The 18,519-nt window shown below is 47.3% G+C and overlaps 1 protein-coding gene across 2 annotated transcripts in view; it reads left to right on the forward strand.

The window, feature by feature from the left end:
- The first annotated feature begins 1,743 nt into the window (after positions 1–1,743).
- LLGL1 (LLGL scribble cell polarity complex component 1) overlaps positions 1,744–18,519 on the forward strand; it is a 49,909-nt gene continuing 33,133 nt past the window's right edge. Inside the window, exon 1 of one of the 2 annotated variants that reach the window (XM_070761440.1) lies at positions 1,744–1,895. In XM_070761440.1, the coding sequence (XP_070617541.1) occupies positions 1,764–1,895 (132 nt within the window). In that variant the 5' untranslated portion in view covers positions 1,744–1,763. Of the gene's footprint in view, positions 1,896–4,179; positions 4,615–18,519 lie in introns of those variants that run through there. The other variant, XM_070761439.1, reaches the window with a different exon arrangement.

Consider the following 18,519-nt stretch of genomic DNA (forward strand, 5'->3'; position numbering starts at 1 on the left):
TCTTGGCAAGGCCTTGTTAACCCCGATGGGACAGAAGTTAGCAACTCTCGTGATCCAGCTTTCTAGGCGGGGGTTGTGTGTTCAGGCGTCCTCCACGCACACAAAGCTGTCCGTTAATGAATCCAGATGTTGGACCAAACTCACCGAAACGTGTCAACTCTCTCCCCAGCCCCGCTCGGCCCTGGCGTGCCAGAGGCACCAGTTGTGGTTGCTCAACTCGCCAATCCATTCTTTGACTACAGTTTATTGAACCCAGCACAATTGGCAAGATTCACACAGCTTGCTAAGCCAGATGTAAACCTGGTTGGAAACTCCGGGTGTTGTGTGATCGCAGCTCTAAATGTGGGAGGCTTAACTTGAGGTGCTGCAGAAATCAAAGAAGAGAAATTTTTATTTCCTGCAGAAATCAAAGAAGATGAATGACATTTCCTGCAGAAATGAAAAAAAGATGAATGACATTTCGGTGTCCGATGCTTGCTACTTTCTCCATAGACTCAGTTCGCGGCCAGCCTGCCTCTCTGCCCTTCTCATCAGCATGTGTGAAACAATTCTCCCTCGTTTTTGGGCAATCACATCCTTCCTAGGAAACCTGTTCTACGCCTTTAACTACAAAACTTACCCTGCTCACAAAGAGAGTCCCACGAAGATCACCCCTTTTATTCCTAAACCTCCCCTGTAATTTACTAAGCTTACAAAGAGATGATTTACACCAGGTGTAGAATGTGGCCTGTTGGAAAGAACCAAGCACCAGATGTTCCCCTTGTCTGCAAAGGCAAATGTTCCTAATTATACTTTTTCCACTGCAGTGCAATTTAAATTCCTGCCCTTGGAACGGTGGCTCTGCTGGTGCCAAGGTCCCAGAGAAGGAAGCCAGAGCTATGTTTGGGAAAGCCGAGTAGCTTCCACAACCCCGGAATGTCATCCTTGGTTTAGTGAAACCAGGATAGAACATGGTCAGTAGAAGAGGCTTAAAGAACAAGTGGGAACAAGATGACCAAATCTGGTTCAACAGATGTGCAACATGACAGCATCTGGAACACGGTGGTAGATGTGAGATGAAGCTTAACAATAGTGGGTTAAAAGTTTGGAAACCTAAATAACATAAGGATCATTATTTGCAAGACAATCCAATAGTCTAACATTTCACAAGTAGATACACAAGTGCAATACTCTCATTCCTTATTCTGGGTCTTATCAAGCTTGGCAAAAATCTGATGCCATGATGGACACTTGGAAAATGTATCATTTATATTTATTTATATTTCTTTTTAAAAAAATACTGTACTCTTCATTGATGATATAAATCTAAAAAACAAGACAAAGAGAACATACATGATGGAGGGGGGCAAAACCTTAAATGGACATGATTCATAATTCATAATGTGAATTATACATGGTACACATCAAAAAAGTGAAGAAGTAGTAATATGACTATATGAGATTATTTTTACAATACATCAAGTTTGTAGTAAGTGATCACTAAGTGCACAATATATACATGGATGTATATAGATATGGATTAGTATAGTTTATATTTGTATTTCTTTATATATGTCATGATGGGTTGGAAAATGTATCATTTATATTTATTTATATTTCTAAACCGCCCATCTCTCAAAGAGGGACATGGATGGGCTAAATCCCTCCAAGCTCCGCTCACCTTCAGGAGCCTTTAAAAGCCCAAAGAGGCAGAAAAGATGTTTCCGCTTCTAACCAGGGAGGGGGAAAAAAACACACACCAGTGTTGTGCAGTCACAGATCACATGGGAAGGAAGCACAATGCCTACAGGTTTTGTGGAGAAAGAGAATCAGCTGGTGCCAAGGTGTGGGGATTAATCAAAGGAAATTGCCTCTGGCTGAACCTGTTTTCCACTTGTGGCCAAGATCCTTTCAAGGTAAACTCTGGTTGGTTTGGAGGAAAACCGGCTTGCCCAGCCAAAAAGTAAAAAATGAAACTGAATCCAGCTAGTTAAACCAAGACAACCATGGACAGCTTCCAATTCATTACGCTGATGTGCTTCCCCTGGAAAGCTAAAAGCAGATTTTTTCTGCCATCTATGTTGGCTAGTTGAGCCTGAAACCTGGCCAGCCAGAATGGCCAATTCCCTCCCCTTCCTTCCCCTCTAGAAACAAACCAGGGAAAGTTCTGCTCCCAGGGCCCTAAACTTCCACATGTTGGATTAATTTTTCCAATTTCATTGGTATTTGTTTGTTTTTTCAAGTACGTATTGGTGGTATACAAAGATATAACAATATTTATATACATGATAGAGACATAGAGACATAGAAGTCTGACGGCAGAAAAAGACCTCATGGTCCATCTCGTCTGCCCTTACACTATTTTTTGTGTTTTATCTTAGGATGGATCTATGTTTATCCCAGGCATGTTTCAATTCAGTGACTGTGGATTTATCTACCACGTCTGCTGGAAGTTTGTTCCAAGGATCTACTACTCTTTCAGTAAAATAATATTTTCTCATGTTGCTTTTGATCTTTCCCCCAACTAACTTCAGATTGATACTAGTAAATAAGAAACATTGGCACAGGGGACGGAAGGCACACTGGTGCACTTATGCACGCCCCTTGCTGACCTCTTAGGAATTGGGAGAGGTCAACAGTGGAGAGTCTAAAGGTAAAGTTTTCGGGGTTGGGTGATGATACTACAGAGTCTGGTAGTGAGTTCCATGCCTCAACTACTCGGTTACTAAAGTCGTATTTTCTGCAGTGGAATTTGGAGCGGTTCATCTTGAGTTTGTATCTGTTGTGTGCTTGTGTGTTGTTGTGGTTGAAGCTGAAGTAGTCGTTGACAGGAAGGATGTTGTAGCAAATGATTTTATGGGCTATGCTTAGGTCGTGTTTATTCTAAGCTTTCTAAACCTAGGGTTTTAGATCGGATTCAGTCTACAGCAGCTGTAAAAATCCAACATGGATGAGTAGAAGGCAATATTAAGTTGGAAACCTGTCATTTGTAGTTTTGAAGGATGTTGGCTAAGATCTAGTTAGTTGATAAATCAGGAGGTACAACACCATGATTGCCATAAAGATGGCAAGATTGAGAAATTCTGGACTAAGGACTTAATATAGAGAGTTTATATCCCTTATGTCACTTAACACACACAAGCCTTGGATCTCCGAGGTCCCTTCCAACGCCGGGGGTCTATTTTCTGAAGGACCCCGGGAGAGGAGGGGACCTCCGCCCAGCTGAAGCCCTGCCGTCCCGACCCTCCCTTAGCAGCTCAGAGCAACGGCGTCTCCCGCGAGGCACCCATCCAGATGTGCAGCTAGCAAAGGCGGGGGTCGGGGAGGAAGCCACAGGGTCTCTTGCAGGCGATGCTTTCGAGCAGCCTCTCCTGGGAAGCCCACCCGGGCAGGTGCGGGACTGCGTAAAGTTGCGCAGGGGCGCAGTTCCCGGAGAGGCTCAGCCTCCGCTGGTCGAAAACTCTTCCTGGGGGGAAGCGCGCCCCAAGCCCGCAGGGGGAGGAGAGTCCGGGGTCCTGCCGCGCCCACCTTCTCCAAGGGGTCTTCGGGCAGAGTTGCTGCCTCTATCCCGCAGAGCCAGCTTGGAGGTGATGATACTACAGAGTCTGGTAGTGAATTCCAGGCATTAACTACTCGGTTACCGAAGTCGTATTTCCTGCAGTCGAGTTTACTTTAAGTTTGTATCTGTTGTGTGCTCGTGTCGTGTGTTGTTGTGGTTGAAGCTGAAGTAGTGGTTGACAGGAAGGACGTGGTAGCAGAGGATTTTATGGGCCAGGCTTAGATCGTGTTTAAAGCGACCTAAACATATTCTGCCTCCCCGGGAAGAAAAGACCCCCCCCCCCCCAACTGCTCCTAAATTCTAAGCTTTCTAAACCTGGGCTTGTTATATCTTTGCATGGCACCAATGCGTACTTGAGAAAACAAATGAATAAAGTAAATAAATAAGTGCACCACTCTCCTAATGCTTCCCTCTTACTAGTATCATGTGCGTAAATATTGTTGCATCTTTGGATGCCACCAGTGCGTACTTGGCAAAACAAACGAATGAAATAGAAAATAAACGCTGCGCTCCGGAGTCTCCTTTGCAAGACTACATTTCCCGGCAGGCGTCGGGCGGGCACAGCTGGAAAGGAGGGGAGGGGCGGGGCGGGAGCCCCTCCCTCCTCCTAATCTCCCCCCACTTTTCCCCCCCTCCCCGCCCGTCTGCTCCTCCGGCGGGGCGCGCGCGCTCGTGGGCAGCCTATTGTCTGGCCGGGGTCTCGCCTCCCGCGGGGCGCGCTGATTGGCTGGCCCGGCCTCCCTCTCTCTCGCCCCCCCCCCACGCCAGAGGCAGGAGCCCCCCCCAGCCCAGCCGCCGCCCCCGCCGCCGCTTCTTCTGCCGCTCCCGCCGCCCCCGGGGCGCATCTGCTGCGCTCCTGGCCCTGCTGGATGCGGAGGGCGCCGCCGCCGTCGCCGCTGGCGCTGCTGCATGGGGGAAGCGCCGCCGGTTCCCCCCCCGCCGCCTCCCCCGCCGCCTGGCCGCCCGCTCGCCCCCCGCCCGCGCCCCTCGGCAAGATGATGAAGTTTCGCTTCCGCCGCCAGGGCCACGACCCCCAGCGGGAGAAACTCAAGCAGGACATCTACGCCTTCAACAAGGTGGGAGACTCCCTCACCCAGCAGCCTCGGCCGCGAGCCCCCCGACCCAGCAGCCCCGCGCAACTGGAGGGCGGTGGGGGGGGGGGGAAGCTCAAGCAGGGCATTTACGTCTTCAATAAGGTGGGAGACTCCCTCACCCAGTAGCCCCGGCCGGGACCCCCCGACCCAGCATCCCCCGCCGGGCCGGGAAAGCGGAGGAAATGGGGTGGGGGTCCCCGCATATCTGGGAGGCGATGGGGACAGAAGCTGAAGCAGGACATCTACGCCTTCAATAGGATGGGAGACTCCCTCACCCATCAGCCCAAGCCAAGAACCCCCCCGACCCAGCATCTCCTGCCCGGCCGGGGTTGGGGGCCCCCGCACATCTGGGGGGCCTTTGGGCTCTTGGTCTGTTTCTGGAGTCCTTGGGCTGGAATTGGGGGCGGGAGGCGGGAGGCGCTCCAAGTCGGGCGGCTGCCCTCCGCCGTCCGGGTTTGGGGGAAAGTGGGGAGGGGGCGCGAGAAACCGGGTCTTGGCTCGGAGGTGGGGCTCGCCCTGGTTGGCGCGGGCGGGGGGGACGGAGAGGAGAGAGCTGAACTAGCCCCCCCTTCCCTACCCCTCCGTCTAAGGGGAGGGGGAGTCAGTTGGGAGAAGGAGAGTGAAATGCTGCCTCCCCAGGAAGAAAAGACCCCCCCAACTGGTCCTTCCGCGTGGACTTGTCCGCCCACCCCCATTTTTTGGCATCTTGGACTGCTGCCCCCCCCCCTTTGCAGGGGTGAGAGCCCAGCGGAGGGGGCGCTGAGGCGGGCGGGGGCTTTTCAGGGCGAGGTGGGGGTGGGGGCTTCAAAGGAAGGGGAAGGGGAGCCGCCGGGCAGGCCCTGGACCCCCGAGGCAGCAGTGGCTGCTCCAGAAGGAGGAACTCCCCCCCCCCCAGCCCAGTCTCGGTCGGCTTTGTGTGCCCAGTCCAGAAAGCTTCGGAGCGCCTTCAGGGTGTGTGTGTGTATGTTGTGTGCGTCTCTCTGTGTGTAAGCCTGCCTTTTTTTCATTCTCCTTTTCCAATTCCTTCCCTTCCCACGCTCGCTCCCAGCAAAGGTGTCTCTCTCTTCCTTTCTCTCTCTCTCTCTCTGTCTCTCTCTTTCTTTCTCTCTTCCTTTCTCTCTCTCTTCCTTTCTCTCTCTCTCTCTCTCTGTCTCTCTCTCTGTCTTTCTCTCTGTCTCTCTGTCTTTCTTTCTCTGTCTTTCTCTCTGTCTTTCTATCTCTCTTTCTCTGTCTATCTCACTCTTTCCCTCTCTCTGACTCTCTCTCTCTCTCTTTGGAAAGGGGGTTGCTCGAAACCCCTTAATTTGTTTTTAACACCACCTGCTGTTTCTCCAAACCCAACTTTTACCTTGGACTGAGAAAGGAAGAGACCCAGCACCCCCCCTCCAGCCCCGCCCCCCTTTTGCACAAACCAAGCCAAACGCCCAGGATTGCTGCTTCCCAAGCTCTTCCCAGCCCCTGCTTTGGTCCAGGGGGGTGGGGGAGGCGGCTGGGTGTCCATTGTGAGTCTGTGGGGTTCTCTCCCCCTCCTTCCCCTTTCCTGGGCCATCTGCAGCCCTCCCTCCTCACCCCCGCCCCTCCCTTCTTCCCAGCCCCTTCCCCCTTGGAGTGAATGGAAGCAACAAGAGGGAAAAAATCTGCAACTGTAGATCTGGGAAAGGTTCTGCTTTCTTTGGGGAGCTTTGGGCAGGGTGGGGAGAGGCTGCTCTGGCCCCAAATAGCTCCCCCCTCCTCTGAAGAGTTTGGAAGCATTCTGGTTTGTTTGTTTGTTACAAGACTGTGTTATATTTTCAGCTTATTCCTGAAAACCAATTGGGCTGTTTCTTGAAACATAGAAACCTAGAAGATTGATGGCAGAAAAAGACCTCATGGTCCATCTAGTCTGCCCTTATACTATTTCCTGTGAAGCTGTGATGTTGACTTGGTGCATCAGACCTCTGGCAGACCTCACATCTCCCCTGGGGGAGGGTGTTAAGGGGTCTGCTAAGGCCCCCTCTCTCCCAAGGCAGCTCCAAATGACTCATGCACCAAAGGATAGATTGGGGGCTCTCTGGGACACAAGCGGGCATCACTTGGAAGGTTTATTATGGCAGCGTTCCCCAACCTTGGCAACTTGAAGATATTTGGACTTCAACTCCCAGAATTCTGGGAGTTGAAGTCATAGAAACATAGAAGATTGAGGGCAGAAAAAGACCTCCTGGTCCATCTAGTCTGCCCTTCTACTATTTCCTGTATTTTATCTTAGGATGGATCTATGTTTATCCCAGGCGTGTTTAAATTCAGTTACTGTGGATTTACCAACCACATCTGCTGGAAGTTTGTTCCAAGGATCTACTACTCTTTCAGTAAAATAATATTCCCTCGCGTTGCTTCTGATCTTTCCCCCAACTAACCTCAGATTGTGTCCAGTGTTCCCTCTAATTTTTTTGGAGGGTGGGCGGAAAAGTATAGTGTCTGAGCGGCAGTCCCTTTGGGACTGGGCGGCACAGAAATAATAAACAAACAAACAAACAAACAAACAAACAAATAAATAAAAAACCCACCCTGTTTTGCCTCAGAGAATTTCAAAATAAAATACTGTACTGTGTGTCTATAACAGTGAGCTCATAATAGGGCAACTCTATCAATATCAAAATGCCACTTAAATAGTTGAGCTAGTTTCAAACTAGATTTTGATTTTCTTTCTCTCTTCCTTACTCCCATTCTTTTTCTTTCTCTTTTCCTTCCTCTCTTTTTTCTATCTCTTTCTCTCTCTTCCTCTCTTCCTCTCTCTCTCCTTCCCTCTCACTCTTTCCCTCTTGGCTTCTGGGCAGGTTTGGAAAACTCTGAGTTGATGATGATTTTTAAGTGAGCAATTGCTCACTGCTCAGCTTAGAGGGAACTATGATTGTGTCCCCTTGTTCCTGTGTTCAGTTTCCTATTAAAAACACTTCCCTCCTGGACCTTATTTAACCCTTTGACATATTTAAATGTTTCCACCGTGTCTCCCTCTTTCCCTTCTGTCCTCCAGACTGTTCTGGTGATGGGCTTGGAGATATTAAAAAAAGAAACAAAAATCATACCAAAAAAAGGAGCTGTTGTTCACCCCTCCCCTAGCCACAATAGTTTGGTCACTTTGTCCAGCGTTTGGAGTTTTGGAGGAGTTTGGGGGGGGGGAGTGGAAGGCCTCCATCCCCTTTTGAACTCCGTCCTGTTTGTAGCTTCTGTTTGGCGAAGGGGGGGGGCTCAAGAGTGGGACCAAACCTTGCTGGAGGTTTAGGAAAGACCCTCCCCATTTAACCCCCCCCAAATTGTGGTGGGCTTCAGAGCACTTGGAGAGCAGCAGGTTGGGGTAGCTGATTCAGGCAGAGCTAAGTTCTGGTTTCCAGGAGGCTAATAAGCCCTAATTGGCACCTTCAGGAACCAGCCAGGATTCCTGGTTTGTTGCTTGAACGGCTCTTCTGGTTTAAAGAGAAAAGCCACTTAATGTCTGAGCCAAGATTTCAATTCGGGGGAGGATGTGGGATAATCCACTGCCTGGGCTGGGTTCAAACTCGATAGCCAAGAAAGATTTATTTCCATTGCTTGAGAGTTTTTTTCTCTTTCTCTCTCTCTCTTTCCCGGAATAGTTCTTCCCCCCTTTTTTTCATTCTTTTGCGTTCTTTCGTCCTCTCCCTGCTAACATTCTGGCGGCCTCTTCAAAAGCCCCGTTCCAAGGTCTGCGTTGTTGGGGGGTGGAGGGGAACAGGAGCGAACGAAATCCAAACTGTATCTTGGATACCTCGGCCGGCGGCTGTGTTTGCTCCAGGCAAACAGCCTGCTTTGCTTTGGGTCAAATTCGGGACTGACCCAAAAATATGGACTGCATTAAGCCCACATCGCCTTGGGGACGGCTGGCTGGGGCGCCTCCTCTCCAACTCCACCCCAGTAACGTTGCTTGGGGAACATTGTGATTTAATGTCTCTTTTCCTCCGTAGGGTAGAAACCGAGTTAGGCGTAAGCCTTGAAAGGGCTTGTGTGCAGGATAGGAAACTCAAAACTGATGCCTGTTGGTTACCCACCCATCTGGGATCTAATCCCCTTCTTCCCTCATTCCTCCTCCTATATTTTTATTTCTTGGTGCAGGATGATACACCCTGTGGGTCAGGACAGTTAGAAACATAGAAGATTGACGGCAGAAAAAGACCTCATGGTCCATCTAGTCTGCCCTTATGCTATTTCCTGTCTTTTATCCTAGGATGGATCTAGGTTTATCCCAGGCATGTTTAAATTCAGTTCCTGTAGATTTACCAGCCATGTCTGCTGGAAGTTTGTTCCAAGCATCTACTACTCTTTCAGTCAAATAATATTTTCTCCCATTGCTTCTGATCTTTCCCCCAACTAGCCTCTGATTGTGCCCCCCCTGTTCTTAGATTCACTTTCCTATTAAAAACACTTCCCTCCTGAACCTTATTTAGCCCTTTAACATACAGTATTTAAATGTTTCGATCATGTCCCCCCTTTTCCTTCTGTGCTCCAGACTATACAGATTGAGTTCATGGAGTCTTTCCTGATACGTTTTATGCTTAAGACCTTCCACCATTTTTTCAGCCTGTCTTTGGACCCCTTCAATTTTATCTATATCGTTTTGTAGGTGAGGTCTCCAGAACTGGACACAGTATTATTACTAATGGGGTCTCACCAGCGCTCTATACAGCGGGATCACAATCTCCCTCTTCCTGCTTGTGATACCTCTAGCTATGCAGCGAAGCATTGCACATGCTCTCCCTACCACCTGATCGCACAGTCCACCTCTTTTGAGACTGTCAGAAATCACAACCCCTAAATCCTTCTCTTCTGAAGTTTTTGCTAACACAGAACTGCCAATGCAACACTCAGATTGAGGATTCCTTTTCCCCAAGTGCATTATTTCACATTTGGAAACATTAAACTGCAGTTTCCAGTTGTGCTCATGGAGTGTTGCATTTTATTTCCATGCGTTTTAATCTGGTCCTTCCCCCCCCCCTCATGCGCTCTCTGGGGTTGTCGTCTTCTTGTCTCTCCCCCTGTTGGGAATCCTGGCAACATCCCTGTGGGATAGATGCACTTATTACCTCGAGGTTCCACTATTGCAATGCTCTCTACATGGGGCTGCCTTTGAAGAGTGTCCAGAAACTGCAAATCGTGCAGAATGCAGCCGCGCGAGCAGTCATGGGCCTCCCAAGGCATGTCCATGTTTCTCCAGCACTCCACGAACTGCACTGGCTGCCGATTTTCGGACACAATTCAAAGTGTAATGACCTATAAAGCCCTACATAGCATGGGACCAGATTTCATGGGGGACCGTCTTCTGCCACATGAGTCCCAGCGACCGGTGAAGTCCCACAGAGTTCCCATCAACCAGACAATGTCACCTGGTGGGACCCAGGGGAAGAGCCTTCTCTGTGGGGGGCCCAGCCCCCTGGAATCAGCTCCCCCTGGAGATTTGCACTGCCCCCACCCTCCTCGCCTTCTGCAAGAGTCTTAAGACTCATCGATGCCGCCAGGCTTGAGGGTCTCTAGAGCCTGAGCTTCTGGTCGATGAGGGTGATGTATGCTTGTTGTCTGTATGTGAACGAATGATTTTTAATGTTCCAGGGGTTTTAGAGTAGTTAGTTATATTAATTGGATTCTAGGTTTTTGATATTGTATAAGGTTTTTTTATTATGTTATGAGCCGCCCTGAGTCCTTGGAGGGGGGCAGCATACATATCCAATAGATAGATAGATAGATAAATAGATGGATGGATGGATGGATGGATGGATGGATGGATGGATGGATGGATAGATAGATAGATAGATAGATAGACAGACAGACAGACAGACAGATTAGATAGAAAAGATATAATAGATAGACAGGATAGAGAGGATAAATTGATAGATCGATTAGATAGATCGATTAGATAGATCGATTAGATAGACTAGATAGATAGATAGATAGATAGATAGATAGATAGATAGATAGATAGATAGATACATAGATACATAGATACATAGATAGATACATAGATAGATACATAGATACATAGATAGATACATAGATAGATACATAGATGGATAGACAGGATAGATCGATAGATCGACTAGATAGATTGATTAGATAGACAAGATAGATAGATTAGATAGATAGATAGATAGATAGATAGATAGATAGATACATAGATACATAGATAGATACATAGATAGATACATAGATACATAGATAGATACATAGATAGATACATAGATGGATAGACAGGATAGATCGATAGATCGACTAGATAGATTGATTAGATAGACAAGATAGATAGATTAGATAGATAGATAGATAGATAGATAGATAGATAGATAGATAGATAGATATAAATCAGATAAATAGATAGAATCCTGTGGCACCAGCGGTTCTTCTAAGACCACCCATTTTGAGTTGCTTCAACAGCGAACTTGGCAGCATACAAATTTAAGAAATCAAAAAACAACGAAGGAGCTTTGGGACTGAGGAAGAGTTGGTGTCACCTGGAATGCATAATGGGAGATGGGGGGGAGGAGGTTCCACCCATATTTTGCACCCCAAGACACCCACGTGGGGTGCAGACTCAAAGGAAGGCTGCTCTGATTGTCCCTTGCAGGGCAAAGAACCCGGAAGGATCTGCCCGCCTCTTCCGGGATCTGTGCCTGGCGTGTTGCAACATGGAAGGGGTGGAGAAGACACCTTCCTCGTTTGGGATGTGGGTTCTGCTCCAGAGCCCGCACATGGCAGCAGCACAGCCAGTACGAGGAATTGGGAGGGGGGGGAGGAAGCGGCCTGATTGATCCCGATTCTTGGTATGAGGGTTTTGAACTTTGTTGGGCAGTCGGTTGACCTTGGCCCCGGCTTGCTCCGTCCTGCCATCGATGGCACGTGGGGCTTTGGCAAAGAGTGGGCAGGCGGCTTCTTCACAGGTCACCAGAGCTGCCGCTGGATGAGAGGGTGGCCACGTGCCCAGGCTACCTGGAAGCACCTCCCTGGCCGGGTTCTGCAAACCATGGTTCCCGGCTAAGTGGGGCCCGGGTGGTTTGGGGTTCAGCAGCTGGCAGGGAAAGCAAGGCAGTGTTAAGGCACTGCAGGGAATCCTTGACTCACAAGCACAATTGGGAGCAGCGTTTTTGTTGCTATTCCATTGAATAGCGTGAATTTGTATGCTGCTCCGAATCTTCAGAGAGGGGCTGCATACAATTCAATTCAATTCAATTTATTAGATTTGTATGCCGCCCCTCTCCGAAGACTCGGGGCGGCTCACAACAATAATAAAAACAGTATAACAATGGAACAAATCTAATAATAAAATTATATTAAAAAGCCCCAACAATTTAAAAACCATACAACACATACATACCAAACATAAAATATAAGAAAGCCTGGGGGAGATGTCTTAATTCCCCCATGCCTGGCGATATAGGTCAGTCTTGAGTAACTTGCGAAAGACAAGGAGGGTGGGGGCTGTTCTAATCTCTGGGGGGGAGTTGATTCCAGAGGGCCGGGGCCGCCACAGAGAAGGCTCTTCCCCTGGGGCCCGCCAAATGACATTGTTTGGTCGACGGGACCTGGAGAAGGCCAACTCTGTGGGACCTTATCGGCCACTGCGATTTGTGCGGTAGAAGGCGGTTCCGCAAATCTAATAAATAAATATAATAAATCTAATAAATAATAATAATTTTACCACGGTGTTAAGGGAGCCATTCAGTGATGGGCTCCTATGTGTACAGTGGATCCATGTTTAATTCCAGACATGTTTAAATTCAGTTCCTGTGGATTGACCAACCACATCTGCTGGAAGTTTGTTCCAAGCATCTACGACTCTTTCAGTCAAATAATATTTTCTCATGTGGCTTCTGATCTTTTCCCCAACTAACCTCAGATTGTGCCCCCTTGTTCTTGGGTTCACTTTCCTATTAAAAACACTTCCCTCCTGGACCTTATTTAACCTTTTAACATATTTAAATCTTTCGACCGTGTCCCCCCTTTCCCTTCTGTCCTCCAGACTATATAGATTGAGTTCGTGAAGTCTTTCCTGATCAGTTTGGTGCTTAAGACCTTCCACTATTTTTGTAGCCCATCTTTGGACCTGTTATCAATATCTTTTTGTAAGTGAGGTCTCCACTTCTGGGGACTCAAACCCTAGTCCTCATGATTGCACACACACAAAAAAAGCAACGATGCTCCGCCAATTCCCTGTTTCTTTCCTCTCTGAAGTTAAAAAAACTGAGCAGCCAGACTGCCCCAGCGGTGCGGAGCAGATGGCGAACGTGAGACGTTTTCTCCGCTCTGCTGTTCTCGTGTATCCATGGAGTTCATAGCAGAAGAGAGACGTCAGGCTCTTACTCCACCCCGCCCTCCTTCCAAAGACAACCCAGAGGTTTCTCCTAGTTGCAGGAACGGCTGCTGAGTGTGTGAGGCCTCGAGTAGGATTAGCCAGGAGACGTTGTTGTGCTATTCTATTCGCAGGCTCCGTGGGAAGATCTGGGTGTAACTTTGCGGAGGGGGGAGGAAGTGTTATTAAATTTATTTAGTAGTGATTTCTGACAGTCTCAAACTGGGTGAACAGTGCAGTCAGGTGGTAGGGAAAGCAAGCAGGATGCTTGGCTGCATAGCTAGAGGTATAACAAGCAGGAAGAGGGAGATTGTGACCCCCTTATATAGGGGACCACAAATGTGAGACCACATTTGGAATAATACTGTGTCCAGTTCTGGAGACCTCACCTACAAAAAGAGATTGATCAAATTGAACGGGTCCAAAGATGGGCTACGAAAATGGTAGAAGGTATTAAGCATCAAACTAATCAGGAAAGACTTCATGAACTCCATCTGTAGAGTCTGGAGGACAGAAGGGAAAGGGGGGACATGATCAAAACATTTAAATCTGTTAAAGGGTTAAATAAGGTCCAGGAGGGAAGTGTTTTTAATAGGAAAGTGAACACAAGAACAAGGGGACACAATCTGAAGTTAGTTGGGGGAAAGATCAGAAGCAACATGAGAAAATATTATTTTACTGAAAGAGTAGTAGATCCTTAGAACAAACGTCCAGCAAACGTGGTTGGTCAATCCACAGGAACTGAATGTAAACATGCCTGGGATAAACATAGATCCATCCTAAGATAAATACAGGAAATAGTATAAGGGCAGACTAGATGGACCAGGAGGTCTTTTTCTGCCGTCAGACTTCTATGTTTCTATGGTTCTATCTTTATGTCAGGGATGCCCACTGGATGCAACTTGTAAGACTTTGGGACTCTGCTGGGGAAGAACAAAGACTCCCTTCCTATCCCACTTGTCCTTTTTTTAAAAAAAGGGATGGGGAAGTATCTGGAATGGATATTCCAGAATAAGAATGTGCCTCCTCTTTTACATTGGGGTTTTCCAACCTTTAAGACAGGTGGACTTCAACACCCAGAATCCCCCAGCCAGGTGGAATTGGGTGGGTAGGTAGCATTCCAAATGCGAGGCTGGGTCCCTTTTTGGAAAGTGGCGACGGAGCCCTGGGTAGGAGCTTTTGCCGGGCCTCCTTGTTTTTGATGTGGGGGGAGCAGTGTTCTTAGTGAGGTTTATTATTATTATTATTATTATTATTATTATTATTATTATTATTTATTATTATTAGCCCTTCATGGCATAGGACCAGGATATCTGCGAGACTGCCTTCTGCCACACAAATCCCAGCAACCAGTCAGGTCCCACAGAGTTGGCCTTCTACGGGTCCCGTCAACTAAACAATGTCGTCTGGCGGGACCCAGGGGAAGAGCCTTCTCTGTGATGGCCCCGACCCTCTGGAACCAGCTCCCCCCAGAGATTAGGATTGCCCCCACCCTCCTTGCCTTTCGTAAACTTCTTAAAACCCACCTCTGCCGTCAGGCATGGGGGAATTGAAACATCTCCCCCTGCCCATGTAGTTTTTGTGTATGATTCGATTGTGTGTTGTTTTTTATATATTGGGGTTTCTTTTTTGGACTTTTTAATCTAAAACTGTAATCTAGATTTTTAAATATTAGATTTGTTACTATGTACTGTTCTTCACCATTGTTGTGAGCCGCCCCGAGTCTGCGGAGAGGGGCGGCATATAAATCCAATAAAACTAATCTAATCTATTATTATATTTATTTGGACTTATATGCTGCCCAACTCCCAAAGGACTCTGGGCAGCTCACAACCGAGTAAAATTTATATTAAAATATAATATAAAATCCCCTGAAATAGTTCAAAACAATTAAAACCAGCAATTGACAATCAAAACAGTTTTTTTTAAAAACCCATGCAGTTGCCCCAATATTTGGGCTTCTGGGGAATCAGAGAATTGGCCTCCCCATTTTCTTGTAATGAATTCCTTTCCTTCCTTCAAAGTGTTTTTGGACACGGATCTTGCCCAGCAGAGCGGCTGAAAATGCCGCTGTCTGTGGGTGTTTGCCAGGCACCGTCTTGAGTTCTCCAGCAGCCCCCTTGGGAGCCAGAGGTCTCTTTCCTTGGATGGTTGAGAAGGTCCCTTGGCAGAGCAAACACCATCCCTTCCTAGAGTTTTAAGTCTCCCCATTTCTTGAGGACCAGATGTTTTTCCTCTGATGGGGGCTCTGATGCGTGTTGACTTTCCAGATGTTGCTCCATCGCCACTCCCTGCCTTCTGTGGTAGAGCCAGAACATCTGGAGATGACAGATCCAGCTGTGGTGGCCTTTCTCTGGCCTTTTCCTACCGGCTGTACAAGGGACGAGGGGCAAAACCCGATTTTTGCAAGAGAGAAGAGACCTTGACTTGAGCAAGCTTGGCCAGAGGGGAGTCCAGCAAGCAGGAGCAGTCTATCGGGCTGCAAAATTGGAAGGGGCCCCCTGGAACGCTCCCTCCAAGGGTGGTGAACGTGAATGTGTCAGAAACAAGGAGGCCTTTTCTGAACTAAGTCCGCTGAAGGAAGGCAGGGCGGCGCCTCCCTTCTGATCTGGGCCAGTCTTACCAGTCGCTCTCTGCCACTTCTGGAGGTGGGGAAGGTCCTTCTAAGACCTTATCTGCAGGGCCATCAACTTACCTGCTCATCATCAAGGCCGGGATCTGGAAGGGAAATATGCACGGGGTTGACTTTTGACTCAACCCACGTTTGACACTGATGCTCTTTGCATGAATGGGAGGCAGGTCGGAGTAGCTGCGGTGTGACAATGAGAGCCATACAGTCACACAGTCATAAGTGGGAGGAGATGGGTGATAGGAATGACGAGTATTGTATCTGAGTATTGTATTGGCAGTTCTGAGGATTTAGGGGTCGTGATTTCTGACAGTCTCAAAATGGGTGAGCAGTGCAGTCAGGCGGTAGGGAAAGCAAGTAGGATGCTTGGCTGCATAGCTAGAGGTATAACAAGCAGGAAGAGGGAGGTTGTGATCCCGCTATATAGAGTGCTGGTGAGACCACATTTGGAATACTGTGTTCTGTTCTGGAGACCTCACCTACAAAAAGATATTGACAAAATTGAAGGGGTCCAAAGACGGGCTACAAGAATGGTGGAAGGTCTTAAGCATAAAACGTATCAGGAAAGATTTCATGAACTCCATCTGTAGAGTCTGGAGGACAGAAGAAAAGGGGGGACAGGATCGAGACATTTAAATATGTTAAAGGGTTAAATAAGGTCCAAGAGGGAAGTGTTTATAATAGGAAAGTGAACCCAAGAACAAGGGGGCACAATCTGAAGTTAGTTGGGGAAAAGATCAAAAGCAACATGAGAAAATATTATTTCACTGAAAGAGTAGTAGATCCTTGGAACAAACTTCCAGCAGACATGGTAGATAAATCCACAGTAACTGAATTTAAACATGCCTGGGATAAACATATATCCATCCTAAGATAAAATACAAGAAATAGTATAAGGGCAGACTAGATGGATCATGAGGTCTTTTTTCTGCCGTCAGTCTTCTATGTTTCTATGAGAAAAAACTACTAGTAATAGCATTGCAGACTTAGTAAATAGTTTGACAGTGTTGAGGGAATTATTGGTTTAGCAGAGTGATGGCATTTGGGAAAAAACTGTCCTTGTGTCTAGTGGTCTTGGTGTGCAGGGCTCTGTAGCGATGTTTTGAGGTTATTCTGAATCACTTGTTCCCTTGATATTCATGGTCATTTTGTCCATCTCAGCGCATCTATATATTTTATCAATTGTATTGTTTTCTGATGGTATCATTTTATTTTTCTAGAATTGAACATAGGATATTCTAGCGGCTGTCATTATATGAATCATTATTTAATTAATTATTTTAGGATATCCCCCCCCCCCCACATTCCTAGTAGCATAATTTCTGGTGAAAATTCTATTTCTTCTCTTGGGATCTCTTTTAACCATTTATGGATTACAGTAATCCCTCGCTACTTCGTGGTTCATCTTTCACGGATCTGCTACTTCACGGGTTTTTAAAGGGGGCTTAAATCCATTGAAAATTTTAAATCCATTAAAAATTCATAAAATTCTTCTACAGTACTACTGTAAACTGGTAGGCTATCCCATGTGGTTCCAGATGAGAGACATTATAGAACGACTGTTTAATGCAAAGGGTGGGTTTTAAAAGTCCAAATACTCGTTAAATACATAAAAAATATCTTTCCTCTACTTCACGGAAATTCAAATTTCACGGGTGGTCATGGAACGCATCCCCCGCGAAAAACAAGGGATCACTGTACTTTCCAAAATCTTTTTGGTTTTGGGCAGGGCCACCACAGGTGAAAGAAGGTTCCATTTCCTTCATTACATTTCCAACATTTGGACTTTGTTGTGGTTCAGCCTGAGGCTGCTCAGGGACTGGCTGTGTCTCTGCTGGCTCCATGCCCGGAGGAGGAGGAGGACAGCGAAGAGGAGGGGGCTGAGCAGTCGGACGGGGGAGAGGAAAGTCAGGAATGGGACGAAGGAGAACAGCATGAGAGCCCTGGGGGGGGGGGGCTCTCGCCAGCCAGTAGCTTGGAGTCATTAGGTGATGAAGCACAAGCCATCATTGACATGCGACAGAGACGGTCAGATCAAAGAAAGGAGCAATTAAAGAAGTATTATCAGCACTGAATTAGGAACAGCTGGGCTTGGTTGTGGTCCTCCTTAGCAGGGTTTAAAAGACAGGCAAGCCCTTGAAGCCATGTGGAGTGTTATCAGTTGGAGTTACGGTGTCCTGCTTTGTTCTCGACGTCTCTGTTCCTGGCTTGTGGCCCAGCAGTTTGGAAGACCCGTGGGAGGTGTAGGTCTGCTATCTACACCCTCGTCTTGGCAGCAAGAATCCTGTATTGCTGCATGGACTTTTGCCTTCGTGGATATATTTGAAGATACAGTGTTTTCCTGTTTGTAAGGACATTTTCTGTTACCTGTGTTTTTCTTGAATTTTATAAACTGCCTTTGCCTTTTATCGGTGTGTCTGGCTTCTCTTTTTGGGTTGGTCTTGGCTTCCGGAGTGACCCAGACAGAACAGACTTTAAATTTGAGTCGATTTTTGCCAATCTAGAGGGTGGTAAAATACCATCTATACAGCATTTTGTAAACATTTTCTTTGAAGGCCGTTGGTTTTGTTATTTTGAAGTTTAAATTCCATGATTTTTCATGATTTACAACCCCTCTTCTATCCTTCTGCTCCTTCCTTGCAAGGGTCATCTCTCTCTTACTTGCTGGTGGATTTTGCTTCAGGGGGTAGAGTCTGTGAAGGCAATTTGGATGCGGGAAGCGTTTCAGCTGGCTACAGTCCTTCCCCAACCTTTGCAGGAAATGCAATGCACCTTTTACCATAGTGCAGTGATTCCCAGCCTTGGCCACTTGAAGATATTTGGACTTCAACTCCCAGAATTCCCCAGCCAGCATCCTTCAAATGGCCAAGGTTGGGAAACCCTGCCATATTGCAATGTGCTGCACTTCTCTTCTGCAGGGACCAAAACACAG

The sequence above is a fragment of the Erythrolamprus reginae genome, chromosome 9 (genome assembly GCF_031021105.1).
Source record: "Erythrolamprus reginae isolate rEryReg1 chromosome 9, rEryReg1.hap1, whole genome shotgun sequence".
Taxonomy (NCBI): Eukaryota; Metazoa; Chordata; class Lepidosauria; order Squamata; family Dipsadidae; genus Erythrolamprus; species Erythrolamprus reginae.